This window comes from Ovis canadensis, chromosome 3 (genome assembly GCF_042477335.2).
Source record: "Ovis canadensis isolate MfBH-ARS-UI-01 breed Bighorn chromosome 3, ARS-UI_OviCan_v2, whole genome shotgun sequence".
NCBI lineage: Eukaryota > Metazoa > Chordata > Mammalia > Artiodactyla > Bovidae > Ovis > Ovis canadensis.
Window position 1 is genome coordinate 31,937,611 of NC_091247.1, and position 14,091 is coordinate 31,951,701.

At 40.0% G+C, this 14,091-nt stretch overlaps 1 protein-coding gene across 6 annotated transcripts in view; it reads right to left on the reverse strand.

Moving 5' to 3' along the window:
* ITSN2 (intersectin 2) overlaps nucleotides 1-14,091 on the reverse strand; it is a 124,183-nt gene that overhangs the window by 74,957 nt on the left and 35,135 nt on the right. For 5 of the 6 annotated variants that reach the window (XR_011255542.1, XM_069582665.1, XM_069582667.1 and 2 more), the window contains 6 exons: nucleotides 10,015-10,107; nucleotides 6,063-6,126; nucleotides 5,167-5,330; nucleotides 3,628-3,834; nucleotides 3,403-3,499; nucleotides 2,206-2,345 (listed from right to left, as the gene is read on the reverse strand). Coding sequence is in view for 5 of the 6 variants with exons in the window: in XM_069582665.1 (XP_069438766.1) it covers nucleotides 2,206-2,345; nucleotides 3,403-3,499; nucleotides 3,628-3,834; nucleotides 5,167-5,330; nucleotides 6,063-6,126; nucleotides 10,015-10,107 (765 nt within the window). In the remaining variant the exon portion in view is untranslated. Of the gene's footprint in view, nucleotides 1-2,205; nucleotides 2,346-3,402; nucleotides 3,500-3,627; nucleotides 3,835-5,166; nucleotides 5,331-6,062; nucleotides 6,127-10,014; nucleotides 10,108-12,842; nucleotides 13,110-14,091 lie in introns of those variants that run through there. The other variant, XM_069582668.1, reaches the window with a different exon arrangement.

Below are 14,091 nucleotides of genomic sequence, written 5' to 3' on the forward strand. Positions count from 1 at the left end.
TATATCCAATTGAAAAATTTATGTATGTATTTCACAAGCATATCAAACTAAGTACATACCAAACTACTCTTTCAATCCCCAACTAGGCCTCTCTTCCTAATCTTCACCCCAATCTTCTCTGTGAATGGTATCAAAGGCCATCCAGTAGCTCAAGCCAGAAATCAGAGTTCCCTCTTAACCCTCCCTGTCCTGTACAACCAGGTGCAACGTCGAGTCCTCCAGTTCCACATCATTGTATGTCTAGGTCCTTCTCATCTGTGAAGTCAAAATTTAACGTCACCTTCTCAGAAAGGCCTCTGTCCGTTCTACCATTCAATATATTTCCTGCTGCTATCCTTTATATCTCCTAACATAATCTGTAATGTAACATTTATTTGGTTGTTTACCTGTTTGTCTGTTTCCCCTATTGTGCCAAGTTCTATGAAGACAAAAGCCTTGACTGCTGTGTCCATTAATGCATAACTCATGCCTAGTACCTAGATGCTTAATAAATGTTTGTGAAAGTAATGAATAAAATTGTAACCCAAAGTTGTCCTCTATCTTAGCTGCAATGGGGGCTTACTTATATGAGAGTATCTGATAATAAAGATAGCTAACATTCATTGAATGCTTACTATTGAATGCAACTTCTTTTCTCTTCTCCAGCGAGACAAAACAAAAACATGTTTCCGTAACAGGCTCCTGACCTTCAATGAATATATTTCAGAACAGAAAATCCCTCTTGGCTTCAGAGGAACACTCACTCCTGGTAAGCCTGTCTGTGGCTTTTTGACCGTGATAAATCTGGAGGCTTCTCTGGTGAAGGCCTCCTAGGTGGCAGAGCAGGTGCCACACCTCCCACTCTCGGGTGCATAAGCCACAAGCGCCAAAAGCGTCAGCCCTACCCTGCGTCCAGCCTGAGTTAAGGGGCATCCGAACAACCCCACACAGAAGGCATACTACTGCCAGCTCTTCCTCAGCAACCGCTTGCACTGCAAAACCAGCACAGATGCTGCTAAATCCACAGCTTCACTCAACTTTAAACACAAAGATCTGGATAATCAAAGCAACATATTCTATACGGAACAGACTCAAATATACCACATACTGTGACAAGCAATCAAACGTTTATATAACTTTAAAATCTTTTCCATTCTTTTTTAATAGAAACCACATATAGGAAATACACTGGAAATAGCTTACAGCCTCACTCAATTAATTAACAATACTCAAAAGACTTCATATAAGATGTGAGATTTGTGGAGGTTTCTTTATGTTAAAAGGAAGATTGTTTTCCAATGTTTTTTACAATGTCAACCTCTGCTGTACAGCAAAGTGACTCAGTTATATACATACAAACATTCTTTCTCAGTTTCCTTTTCCATTATGGTTTATCACAGGATACCGAACATGGATGTGAAACACATTAGGACCTTGTTTATCCATGTAGTAGTTTGCATCTACCAACCCTAAACTCCCAATCGACCCCTCTCCTTGCCCCCTCCTCCTCAGCAGCCACGAGTCTGTTTTCTATGTCTCAGTCTATTTCCATTTGGTAGACAGGTTCATTTGTGCCATATTTTAGATTCCACATATAAGTGGTATCATATCTGATAAAGCTCTACTATAAATACTTTACTCTGTCTAAACTCTACGTCGTTGCTGAGTGAGGAGAGAGGGGCCAGTGAGAAGACCAGAATTCTACTTGCCTAGTACCCTCTGTTTATGTCCACTTCACCATTCTCAATTAGTGAATTTGGATGTTTGTTACAGCATGGACTCAGACGTCCCAGGGGGATCTCAGATTATCTCAGTTTCACAGCCACCCTTGGGTTGGAGCATTAAAGGGTGAACAGTGTTCACGTGAGGTGTTTGGAAGGACAAGCAGAGAAAGACCCAATGAGGAAGGAGACTTTCACAGAAACTGAGCTGAGGCTTAGTATCACACTCTGGTCACAGGAAGACAAGGAAAATGAGGTTTGACTTTCTCAAGGGAGAGGTCTTCTCAAAACATTGGGTGTGTATCTGTGTGTTTAACTTGATTATAAGAACTTTGAACTTCTACATAACTTAAGCATTATTTGTATTTATCAAATGACTGCTATTTTTTTTGGATGTTAAAATTTTAAATGAGCTACAAAATACAGCTTCAAATAAAAGTTCTTCAATAGAAGTCCATAGAAAATCATAACTTCCTGATATTCTTAAGCACCATATGCCACTTACCTGAGAGGTATCCACTCATGCTTTTGTCAAGACTGTTAAATTTTTGCCGATATTTTAATCTTGAAGGCTGAGGAACTGCCCACTCTGAGGTCCCAGTCTTGGGTGAATTCCCTGAGAGGGAAGCAGTTGAGGAAGTTGAGCTGTAACAAAATGTATTTAAAATTTTTGTTACTAAATAAAATACATTTAAACTTTATAAGTGAGACACAATTAGAATCCTACCTTCTATAATATAACAGTAATTGCTTTTGTATATGATATTGAAAAAACAGTCTATCTTCACGGTATTTTAGGAAAGTAAATACCATACAAAGTTTCGAACTACCATATACCAAATACCTATCATGTGGCAGGCCCCACACAGTGCTAGGGCCTTTATAAATATTATGCATAATCCTCATCACAAACTTAAAAGATATTACTGTCTCCATCCTTCATATGGGCAAACTACAGCTCAGTGATATTGAGAAGAACAAAGTTACACAATCAGTGAGTGTTTAAGCAAGGATACAGACATTGTTTTCCTGGGTCATTGTTTTAAAGAGTATTATTGTGATTTATACGAAGAGTGATGAATGAACATTGATGCTTTTGTGCCTTCTGAAATTTAAAGGATACTCAATTAGTAGTTTTTGCTCGAGAAATAATGTGTAATGATCATGAGATGTTTTGAGAAATTTTTTGAAAGGAAAAATATGGAGCTTTGGGCAAAAAATTGACTGATTAAAATACAGCAGGATATTTTTAGTTAACATAAAACAAATTTTTCAGAAGTAAAATACCACAGACAGTTAATAATTCTAAAAATAAAATTATTTTATGTGAATTACAAATAGTAAATTTACCTACAGCATTTAGATTTGGCCATTAGAAAGTAAAAATTGGGTAGCTCCAAGTTTAAAAAACAGTCATTTGTAAAATACGCCTTTGTTTGTTGTTTAGTCACTAAGTTGCATCCAACTCTCTTGCAACCCCATGGACTGTAGCCCACAGCCCACCAGGCTCCTCTGTCCATGAGATTTCCCAGGCAAGAACACTGGAGTGGGTTGCCATTTTCTTCAGGCGATCTTCTCAACTCAGGTATCAAAAACCTGTCTCCCCTGCACTGGAGGTGAATTAGGCAAATTCTCTACCACTGAGCCACCTGGGAAGCTCTTATTGAAAGCCTAAAAAGTTGGAAGTTTTAAGTATTCATACCTACTAGATCCTAAATCAATCAGAGACTGGGCTTTCTGTATATTAGCACCACCAAATCCTCCCATCATCAGACTGTAAGATGACGTATGAGGCAATGCTAAAAAAAAGAAAAAGGTTCACATTAAACAATTTCACAGAGTATGAAATAAAATCTGTATCTACTGGGATGCAAATATAACAGTTTCTTCACATAAAAATACTGACTCATAGACACAAAGCACTTACTTGAAGAAGAATAAGGAATGGATAAAGGCTGAATGAGACTGGTGGTTCCATTTGGTAATGATGAAGTGCTAACGGAAGGCACTAGGGGAGCAGGCATCATTAGGGGAGGGAGGGTGGTCCCTGAAGTCGCCGAGGACAAGGGTGTTGCTATGGATGCAACTGGAGGCAATGACTGAGGAATGGACAGATTGGGCATGCTTCCCATTCCTAAGGACAAAACAGAACACGTTTTCTGGTGCTGGTAAACCAATTTTAAAACACAGGACAGAAAACAAGTTTACAGTACAGTGAGCAGCTGCTATGTTACAGAAACACTGTGGGCAAACTATCAATGGATTTAAAAACTTCATTAAAGCAAGCTGGATCCAGCAGTGTAGGAGGTAAGCTACTGCTTTTAATATCAATATTCTGACCTGTGTGAACTGTTAAGAAGCTAAAATTCTTTTCTAGTATCATGAATAAAACTAAGTAGGCCTTTTCCAACTACCCATTAGTATTCTCAATGAGAGAATGTATCACCTGATTGAATGTGGGTTTTTGTGTAGCGATAATAAATACAGTGCTGTTGAGTTCACATACTCACACACACACACACACACACACACACACACACACACTCCACAAACTCTTCCCTCCCCCGCAAAGGATGTTCTAAATTCTACATACTTAAGGAGACCCATTTAATCATACACATTATGTGCAGGAAAAAAAGCATGCCATCTGTTTCATTTTTCTTATATGCAACACACATATGGATTCAAGGACAATTATTTAAAAGGGACAAAGTGATGACTAATTTGTTTACTAACTGCAGAATACAAAGTATACTATATTAATATGATTACACAATGATTTGGTATTTATCTCTAGAATTCAGTGCAAGAGTGAAAGAATTTAGCATTTTAAGATCTAACATCTGGAGTGGAAGACCACAGTTCAGATATAAAGAGATTCTACTTGAACGTTCCAATGAGTGCTCCTCACAAATAATTAGTAAGAAAATGGTTAATCACAATTAATGGAAGACTGGTGATCTCAGATGAATATGTAAATTAATTAGCACAAAGTTTCCAACTTTTAGCCCTAAATTTGTCTGGCAAATTAACCTTTAAAGAAATTTCTACTAATGTATAATTTTAAATTACTCTCCAAATTAAACCATTTTGAACTTAAATTGTTCATATTCTTTGTTATGCATACAACGTATGAAGGAAACTAAGTAAGAATAATATTTAGGATCAGCTATGACTAGCAGGATCATATAATCTATCATCCAACCGGGAATTATGAAAGGGAGCACAAACCAGACTAGATGCCAGAACAACAGGCATAAATCACACTGTCCCTGGGAAACCGGGACACGTGGACTCCTGAGCTATGACAGCGACCTTAACATTTCTAATCTCAGACTTGAAAGTTAACTTGGGAGTCCGGGGACTGTCATTTTACACCAACAAATCCTTTTCTGATTCTCAAACATTATGCCTAGGAATCAAGTTTAACTATCAGATATACTGAACTAAATTTAGAAACACATACCAAAACGAGCAGAAATTAACGGAGAGAACATAGGAGGTTGTTTCATAATAGGAGGAAGAACCACCGGCAACTGTTGGCCTTGAAGCTTTAGTTTGATGAGTTTCATCGCTATGGAGAACTCCTGTTGATCCATCTTCCCATCCTTGTTCAGGTCTGATAAAGCCCTAAAAGGACGATGCGGCCGATGGAGTGGTAACATAGGATCAGCATTACTTTTGTAAATGACATTGCATTTACACATAGATAATCACTTAATTAAATTTGAGTGTATAACAAAAAGCTAAAACCTGTACAATAATACTGACCAAAGACAGTATCTAATAAAATACTATGAGTCTATATAGACCCTAGATACCTCTGGGATGAATTCCACTGGTGCAAATGTAAAGAAACTATACAAGAGTATAATCATCCTAAACAATTTGTTCAATATTTACCAAACGCCTGCTAAGTGCCTGGCCCTCTGCACTGGAGAGAAGGGTGGAATAGGGGTTGACGCTTACTGTAAATACATTAGAAAACCAAAACCTTAGATATTATAAAGAGCAATTTCTTCAAGGTAGGAACAAGGGAAGGGTGAGCTAATCTGAGGCTTAAAGATGATGAAATAAATAACTATAAAATAACATAATGAACGTGGAGATTCTTGCCCAATTACAAAGATGTGTTTTTCAACAGAAATGTATACATCTCCTTTCTTTACAAATTCTAAGGAAATCAGAACTTTGTCCTACAGAACAAAACCCCAATTGATTTTCAGTCATTTACTCACTAAAATTTATTTTCTAAAAAGCTGAATACTCTTACTTATTAACAACAAACTACAGGTAAAAACAACTTTATGTTAACACTAAGTATTAAAAAGTTAAGTTCATCTACAAAAGAACACATTTTACCATATTTCAGCTAAAACGGGAGCCGGCAGGCCTGACTGTAAGAAAAAGGTACGGGCTTGATCACCTGAAAGCAATAAAAACAAAATAATCAAACAATGTATTAGTAAATGGAATTACTTTGATGTCTCTGAATAACAAAAATGGCCACTAGTAACAATTCTATTGATTTAAATTCTAATTATTAAAGAAAAATTATTTATATTACTTTATTTTTGTTTCATTTATAAATAATTATTATTCATTTATAAACAATACTTATTTGTTATTTAGTTAGTTAGTTATTAGCACATACCTAACGCCTATGGAATAATAACCTTGCCCTTTAACAACTGAGATAGTGGCACTATCTATTAGATAATGTGTGTAAAGTAGTTAGCACAGTTCCTATCACATCCCTGTCAATCATGATATAGTATCTGTGATTGTTATAAATGAAGTTACTCAAAAAGATAAGCAGTGAAAGCATAGCAAATGCGTTTTTAAAAATGAAAACTGGAATAGAAGACTATAAAGTTAGATTTCAAAAACCTTTGTACAAGCAATTTTAAATGGACATAAAACATCATTTTAGTTTAAGGTGTACATCAGAATGATTTGATATTTGATACTTGTATATTTGATATTTGTATATATTATGAAATGATCACCACAAGAACTCTAGTTAATACCCATTACCGCATATAGTCACAAATTTTTTTCTTATGATGAGAACTTTTAGGATCTACTCTCTGAGTAAATAAAAAATAAGGTATTATTAACTACAGTCACCATGCTATAGTTGACAATGCTAAGTCACTTCAGTCGTGTCCGACTCTGTGCAACCCCATAGACGGCAGCCCACCAGGCTCCCCTGTCCCTGGGATTCTCCAGGCAAGAACACTGGAGTGGGTTGCCATTTCCTTCTCCATATTTATATTACTTTAATAAGACAGGAGGTATTAAAACAAAAATGTCACAACTGAAATATATGCATTAATGAAATGTAAGTGATGAAAGATCGCATTATCCATCTTAGTTTTCCCTCATAATTGGGGTCTTACTTGATAATAATCCTATTTTGTAAAATTTATAGCTAAAAGCACTATTCCCCAGAAGAGCTCTAAATAAAAAAACACCAGGTTTGGGGAAGGTACTCCTCATGGGTATCTGACAATCCTGTATCTCCTACCGTGTACGCCAAGAATGTATGGTCCTAACAGCTCTCTGCCTGGATCAATTCTCAGAACTGGGTTTGCTGTGAGCAGTTTTAAGGGAGGAGGTAATGTTTTCCACTGGGATAGAGCACAAGTTTGCTTTCTGCTTGCTAAAACATGGTGGTTCTGAGAGGCTGAGTGTTCCTCTTCTGTAACACAACCACGGCATGTACAGCATCCTTCTGGGCTCTCCGCATAGCCCTGTGTGAACCAGGGGACAAGGGAGACAGAGAAATGTGCCAATGCTTGGGCTGCCAGCTGTGCTATCACAAAGAGTGTCCTGTGTCTCTGACTTTGGAATTCCGGGTATTCTGCCAGCATTCAAGAGACAGTAACAGACCAAATTATTACCTTGTAAGCAGGGTAATCAAATCCCTACCAGGAAACAAGTTAAGGTAGTTATTATTACAGAAGTACAAATATCATTACACTGTAATGGTTGACCCAGATCATCACGATGGTGTGATCACTCACCTACAGCCAGACATCCTGGAATATGAAGTAAGGGGGCCTTAGAAAGCATCACTACAAACAAAGCTAGTGGAGGTGATAGAATTCCAGTCGAGCTATTTCAAATCCTGAAAGATGATGCTGTGAAAGTGCTGCACTCAATATGCCAGCAAATTTGGAAAACTCAGCAGTGGCCACAGGACTGGAAAAGGTCAGTTCTCATTCCAATCCCAAAGAAAGGCAAAGCCAAAGAATGCTCAAACTACCGCACAATTGCACTCATCTCACACGCTAGTAAAGTAATGCTCAAAATTCTCTAAACCAGGCTTCAGCAATACATAAACTGTGAACTTCCAGATGTTCAAGCTGGTTTTAGAAAAGGCAGAGAAACCAGAGATCAAATTGCCAACATCTGCTGGATCATTGAAAAAGCAAAAGAGTTCCAGAAAACTATCTATTCTGCTTTATTGGCTATGCCAAAGCCTTTGACTGTGGATCACAATCAACTGTGGAAAATTCTGAAAGAGATGGGAATACCAGACCACCTGACCTGCCTCTTGAGAAACCTGTATGCAGGTCAGGAGGCAACAGTTAGAACTGGACATGGAACAACAGACTGGTTCCAAATAGGAAAAGGAGTACGTCAAGGCTGTATATTGTCACCCTGCTTATTTAACTTATATGCAGAGTACATCATGAGAAACGCTGGGCTGGATGAAGCACAAGCTGGAATCAAGGTTGCCGGGAGAAATATCAATAACCTCAGATATGCAGATGACACCACCCTTATGGCAGAAAGTGAAGAACTAAAGAGACTCTTAATGAAAGTGAAAGAGGAGAATGAAACAGTTGGCTTAAAGCTCAACATTCAGAAAACTAAGATCATGGCATCTGGTCCCATCACTTCATGGGAAATACATGGGGAAACAGTGGCTGACTTTATTTTTTTGGGCTCCAAAATCACTGCAGATGGTGACTGCAGCCATGAAATTAAAAGATGCTTACCCCTTGGAAGAAAAGTTATGACAAACCTAGATAGCATATTAAAAAGCAGAGACATTACTTTGACAACAAAGGTCTGTCTAGCCAAGGCTATGGCTTTTCCAGTGGTCATGTATGGATGTGAGAGTTGGACTACAAAGAAAGCAGAGCACCAAAGAATTGATGCTTTTGAACTGTGGTGTTGGAGAAGACTCTTGGGAGGCCCTTGGACTGCAAGGAGATCCAACCAGTGCATCCTAAAGGAACTCTATCCTGGATGTTCACTGGAAGGACTGATGTTGAAGCTGAAACTCCAATATTTCGGCCACCTGATGCGAAGAGCCAACTCATTTGAAAAGACCCTGATGGTGGGAAAGATTGAAGGCAGGAGGAGAAAGGGACAACAGAGGATGAGATGGTTAGATGGCATCACCGACTCAATGGACATGAGTTTGGGTAAACTCCAAGAGTTGGTGATGGATAGGGAGGCCTGGTGTGCTACGGTTCATGGGGTTGCAAAGAGTTGGACACGACTGAGCAACTGAACTGAACTGATAATTGTTGAGAGGATGTATTCCAAAGTCAGACCTAAAGGTTTCCAAGCCCTGGTATTGTTCAGTTGCTAAGTTGTGTCTGACTCTTGGTGATTTGATGGACTATAATACACCACGCTTCTCTGTCCTCCACTATTTTGGGGAGTTTGCTCAAACTCATGTCCATTGAGTTGGTGATGCTATCTAACCATCTCATCCTCTGCCTCCCTCTTCCTTTGCCTTCAGTCTTTCCCAGCATCAGGGTCTTTTCCAATAAGTCTGTTCTTTGCATTAGTTGGCCAAAGTACTGGAGCTTCAGCTTCAGCTTCAGCATCCGTCCTTCCAATGAATATTCAGGGTTAATTTCCTTTATGATTGACTGGTTTGATCTCTTTGTTGTCCAAGGAACTATCAAGAATCTTCTCCAGCACCACAATTCAAGAGTATCAGTCTTTGGAGCTCAGCTTTCTTTATGGTCTCTCAGATCCATACACGACCACACTCAGTTGTGTCCATCTCTTTGCTGACCCCGTGGACTGTAGCCTGCCAGGCTCCTCTGTCCATGGATTCTCAAGGCAAGAACACTGGAATGGGTAGCCATTCCCTTCTCCAGGGGATCCTCCCGACCCAGGGGTCGAACCCAGGTCTCCTCCATCGCAGGCAGATTCTTTACATTCTGAGCCACCATGGAACTTATCATTAAATAGTACAAATTGGTGGCAGTCAAATTAAAACTAATTATAAGATATTTCATGAAAAGGAGCATAAAATCACAAATAAAATAAGAACACAAACCTGTTATATAACCTCCCGAAGGTTTGAGGTTATCAAACTGCTTGTCATGCTTAGTCCGTTCTTCAGAGGTAATAGCCCACATGTTTGGCCCTCCTGAAACATAAATGAAAGACAAAGATATTATACTGCATATATGAGAATGCTTAAATACAATTCCAGAATGTAAACATGAATCACAAATGCTCCTTTATTGACAGTCCTAATACTGGAGTGACACAAAGGAAAAATCTCTATTCATAACCATACCTAGTATGGTCCTGAAGCTTTTCATTCATCACCCAATTAACATCTACTTGAACAACTGCTGTGTACCACTCACTGGAAATGGGCAACAAGCTAAATACTGGAAATAAAAAGATGAATAAAGTATTGTTCCATCCTCAAGGAAGTCTTACTCTAGAAAATGACTATCAGCACTTACAGTGTTAACCTGTGAGGCATCCTAAGCAGAAACATATACAAAAAGCTGTGCTAATCCTGAGTTAGAAGCATCAGTGTTGAGCTAACAGGAAAGGTAAGACTAAGGCAGAGCCTTGAAGCTTGGCTTGAATTTTGCCATGTGAAGAGGCGGGATAATGCTATTTTACAAAACAAGGTCAGAGCATGAGGAGTCAAGGCATGTTCCAGACACTGCCCTGAGTAGACTGACGGCTAAAGCACCACGTGAGTGTGGGAAAGAGGTTAAGAAAGAGGTAGGAAGGACTAGCTTTAAAGGGTCTTAAATAGCATCCTTAGCTGACCTTTACTCTGAAAGTTATGGAGTGTCCTCTGATACACTTTAAAGTAACCTCCTTATTTAAAATCCTTTTAGACTTACAGGAAAGTTGCAAAGATAGTACGGAGCCTGCACCCAATTTCCACTAAGTTAATAATTTACATAACCATAGTATATTTGTCAAAACACATAAATTAGGACAGGTATACTACTACTAGCTAAACTAAATACCTCCACCAGCAGGGCTAGCTGGTAAACCCCAACAAATTAGACTCTGGGCACTGGAAACAGCACAAATCTTTTTTACTGAAGATTCTGCCAAGTGGAAGCTTTGGCAAAGGGAAGTAGCCTACTCTGGGTCTGAATGCTTGACCTATGCAGGCCCAGTGACTCTCTGGCTGATAGTCCCATTTAGGGGTGGGTCAAACAAACGCCACAACTAACAAGGTGAGAAGGACCCTCAGAAGCCTTGCTTGTCAAACAGAAATGGTATGTTCAAGAACAAAAGACAGCCTGGCCCCAAAAGCCTTTGAGCTTCACATGAAAAAGTGGAAGCGAATTCGCTAAGCGGAAACTTTACTGGATCAGTGAAAGTCCCTGAAATGCCGCAGCCTAGTTCACTTAGGGGTCACAGCAGCTGGAGTTCTGACAGCGCCCACTGGGCTGCCATCACTCTTCAGCCTCAACGCTAAGCAGAACCAAAGTGAGACACATTTTCTTCAGTGGACAGAACTCAGATTCTTGGAACGCTGCCAATGGCCCAGCTGTTTGATTTGCCACCTGGAAAATTACAACTGACAGATTAAAGATAACCTCTTTAGGGCTGCAAGATGGAAACAAATTTTAATTGCTAATTGAATAGTCTGGGTCACTACGGATGGCAAGGGCCCATTCTCTAACTTAGACTGAAATCAAGATTCTGATGGAAGTCTGACTCTGTTTCTGAGGCAGAGGATACCAATGCATGCCAGACTTAAGGATTCCTGTCTGGGGAGGGGGTCTCATTACACAGGGCATTGCTCTCTTTTTGGCTCTCGGCAGATGGACTACATCAAACTTTTGATTGCCCTCTAGGGTTACTGGTGGTTCTTCAAACTGTTGACACTTTCTAGGTTACCAATCAGCCTGCTATGTCCATACTAGCATGGCCCTTAAAACAAACCTGTGTCATGATTTTAGCTCTCTGGTCTATCAGTACTCTGATGTTAATGAATCATTTATCAGAAGAAACTGTTCATAATGCACTGATCAAGGCTGAGTCCACTTTCATAATCTCCTCCTGGTTCACACTCCTTAAAGTAAGATAGTTTGGCCACTGAATGTGCTGTCCTGAGAAAGGGATCATCGTGTCCCCTGGCTGTTTCCTGGCTAATGATCAGGACTAAAGGGGTTGGGGGAGGGGTCACAGGCGAATACAAGTCTTAATGTGAAAGTTGAGGATTTTACCCTGATGGTTCTTGGACATGATGCATCTCTCTTTCTCCTAGAAACAACTGTGGACAGGCTGTTAGTATATCCTTCAGGTGGCAGCTTGGCTGAATAGGAACCTAAAGCATTCAAAGCTAATTCTGGTTAGGGTTTACAAAAATGCCCCTGTCCCTCTTGCACCTAACCCTTCTGGATCATTAGAAAACAGTGAAGCTAAAGCAAAACAGGACACTTAAATCTTGTGGCAGTGGAGAGCCCCAAGCAGCATCTGGAGAGAATATCTTAGATGCAAGAAGCACCGGAGGCGAGAAGCATGACTTTTTCTCTTTCAGAGCTGGCCGGGGAGTCTTCTTCCCCAAGGAGGATGCCCTGCTGAGGCTCTCCTAAACTGCTGGAAGCACCTTACAATGTAACTGAGCCTGCCATCCCCCACCAGATGGCTTTGACTGATCCACTCTCAGTCTTAGGCAGACCCTGCGCACCTGAGTCCCAGGAGTATGGACTTCTCTGTACACAAAACAAAAATTGAGGACCACGAGGAGGTTGGTACTATATCTGTATCTCACAAAAGGAAATTCTTACAAACCTCATATATCAATATATAACAACTGTCTTTCTCATACTGTGACATGTTCCCTTTACTTGGACTGCCATTCATATAACCCTCTTCCATTTCAAACTTTACCTTTCAAGGTCCAGGGCATGGGTCATTTCTTCCAGGAGGTCTCTGACACCTGCAGATCAAATTAATTGCTTCCTCCTTTAGGTTCTCAAGGGACTTCACCATGCTTCTATAGGGCACTTACAAAGGTTCTGTAATTGTTTTCTATCCATCTGTTCTACCACACAATGAGTCCTTGGAGGACAAAAGCTTTGTGTGTTTATCTTTCTATCCTCAGAGCCAGCAGAGTATTACAGAGCACACACTTAAAATTGACTGAGGAATAAATATCTGAAAAAATTAGGAGTAAACAAAAGTCAGAGAGGCAAGATCATGATTTGGAAAAAGACAAATTCATTTACAAATCTTTCTGGTGTCTATCCTTCACATATAGTTACACTGGCCCTCTGAAGAGGTCTTTAAAGCTATATATTCAAGAAGCACCAACTCACTGGAAAAGACAACGATGCTGGGAAAGATTGAAGGCAAAGGAGAAGGGGACGGCAGAGGATGAGATGAGACAGCATCACCAACTCAAAGGACATGAATTTGAACAAACTCTGGGAAACAGTGGAGAACAGAGGAGCCTGGGGTGCTGCAGTCCATGTGATTGCAAGAGTTGGACATAACTTAGCAACAGAACAACAAAAAATTCAACATGGCTAACAGTCATTTACACTTCACTTCTGATTATCCTTCCAGTTTACTCAGTTTCCACCAATAAGTGAAAGAGGAGAGTGAAAAAGTTGGCTTAAAGCTCAACATTCAGAAAACTAAGATCATGGCATCTGGTCCCTTGGACTGCAAGGAGATCCATTCTAAAGGAGATCAGTCCTGGGTGTTCTTTGGAAGGACTGATGCGAAAGCTGAAACTCCAGTACTTTGGCCACCTCACGTGAAGAGTTGACTCATTGGAAAAGACTCTGATGCTGAGAGGGATTGGGGGCAGGAGGAGAAGGGGACGACCGAGGATGAGATGGCTGGATGGCATCACCAACTCGATGAACAAGTTTGGGTGAACTCCAGGAGTTGGTAATGGACAGGCAGGCCTGGCATGCTGCAATTCATGGGGTCACAAAGAGTCGGACACGACTGAGCGACTGAACTAAACTGAACCAATAAGAAACCAAGTATCTTTAGGTATGTAAACTCACACATGTTTGCTGACTATAGTCCATAAAAATCTGCTTTACAAAGTTGTTTCCTCAGGCTAGCAGGATCTCAGTTTCCCAACCAGGGATTGAACCTGGGCCACCACAGTAAAAGCGCCGAG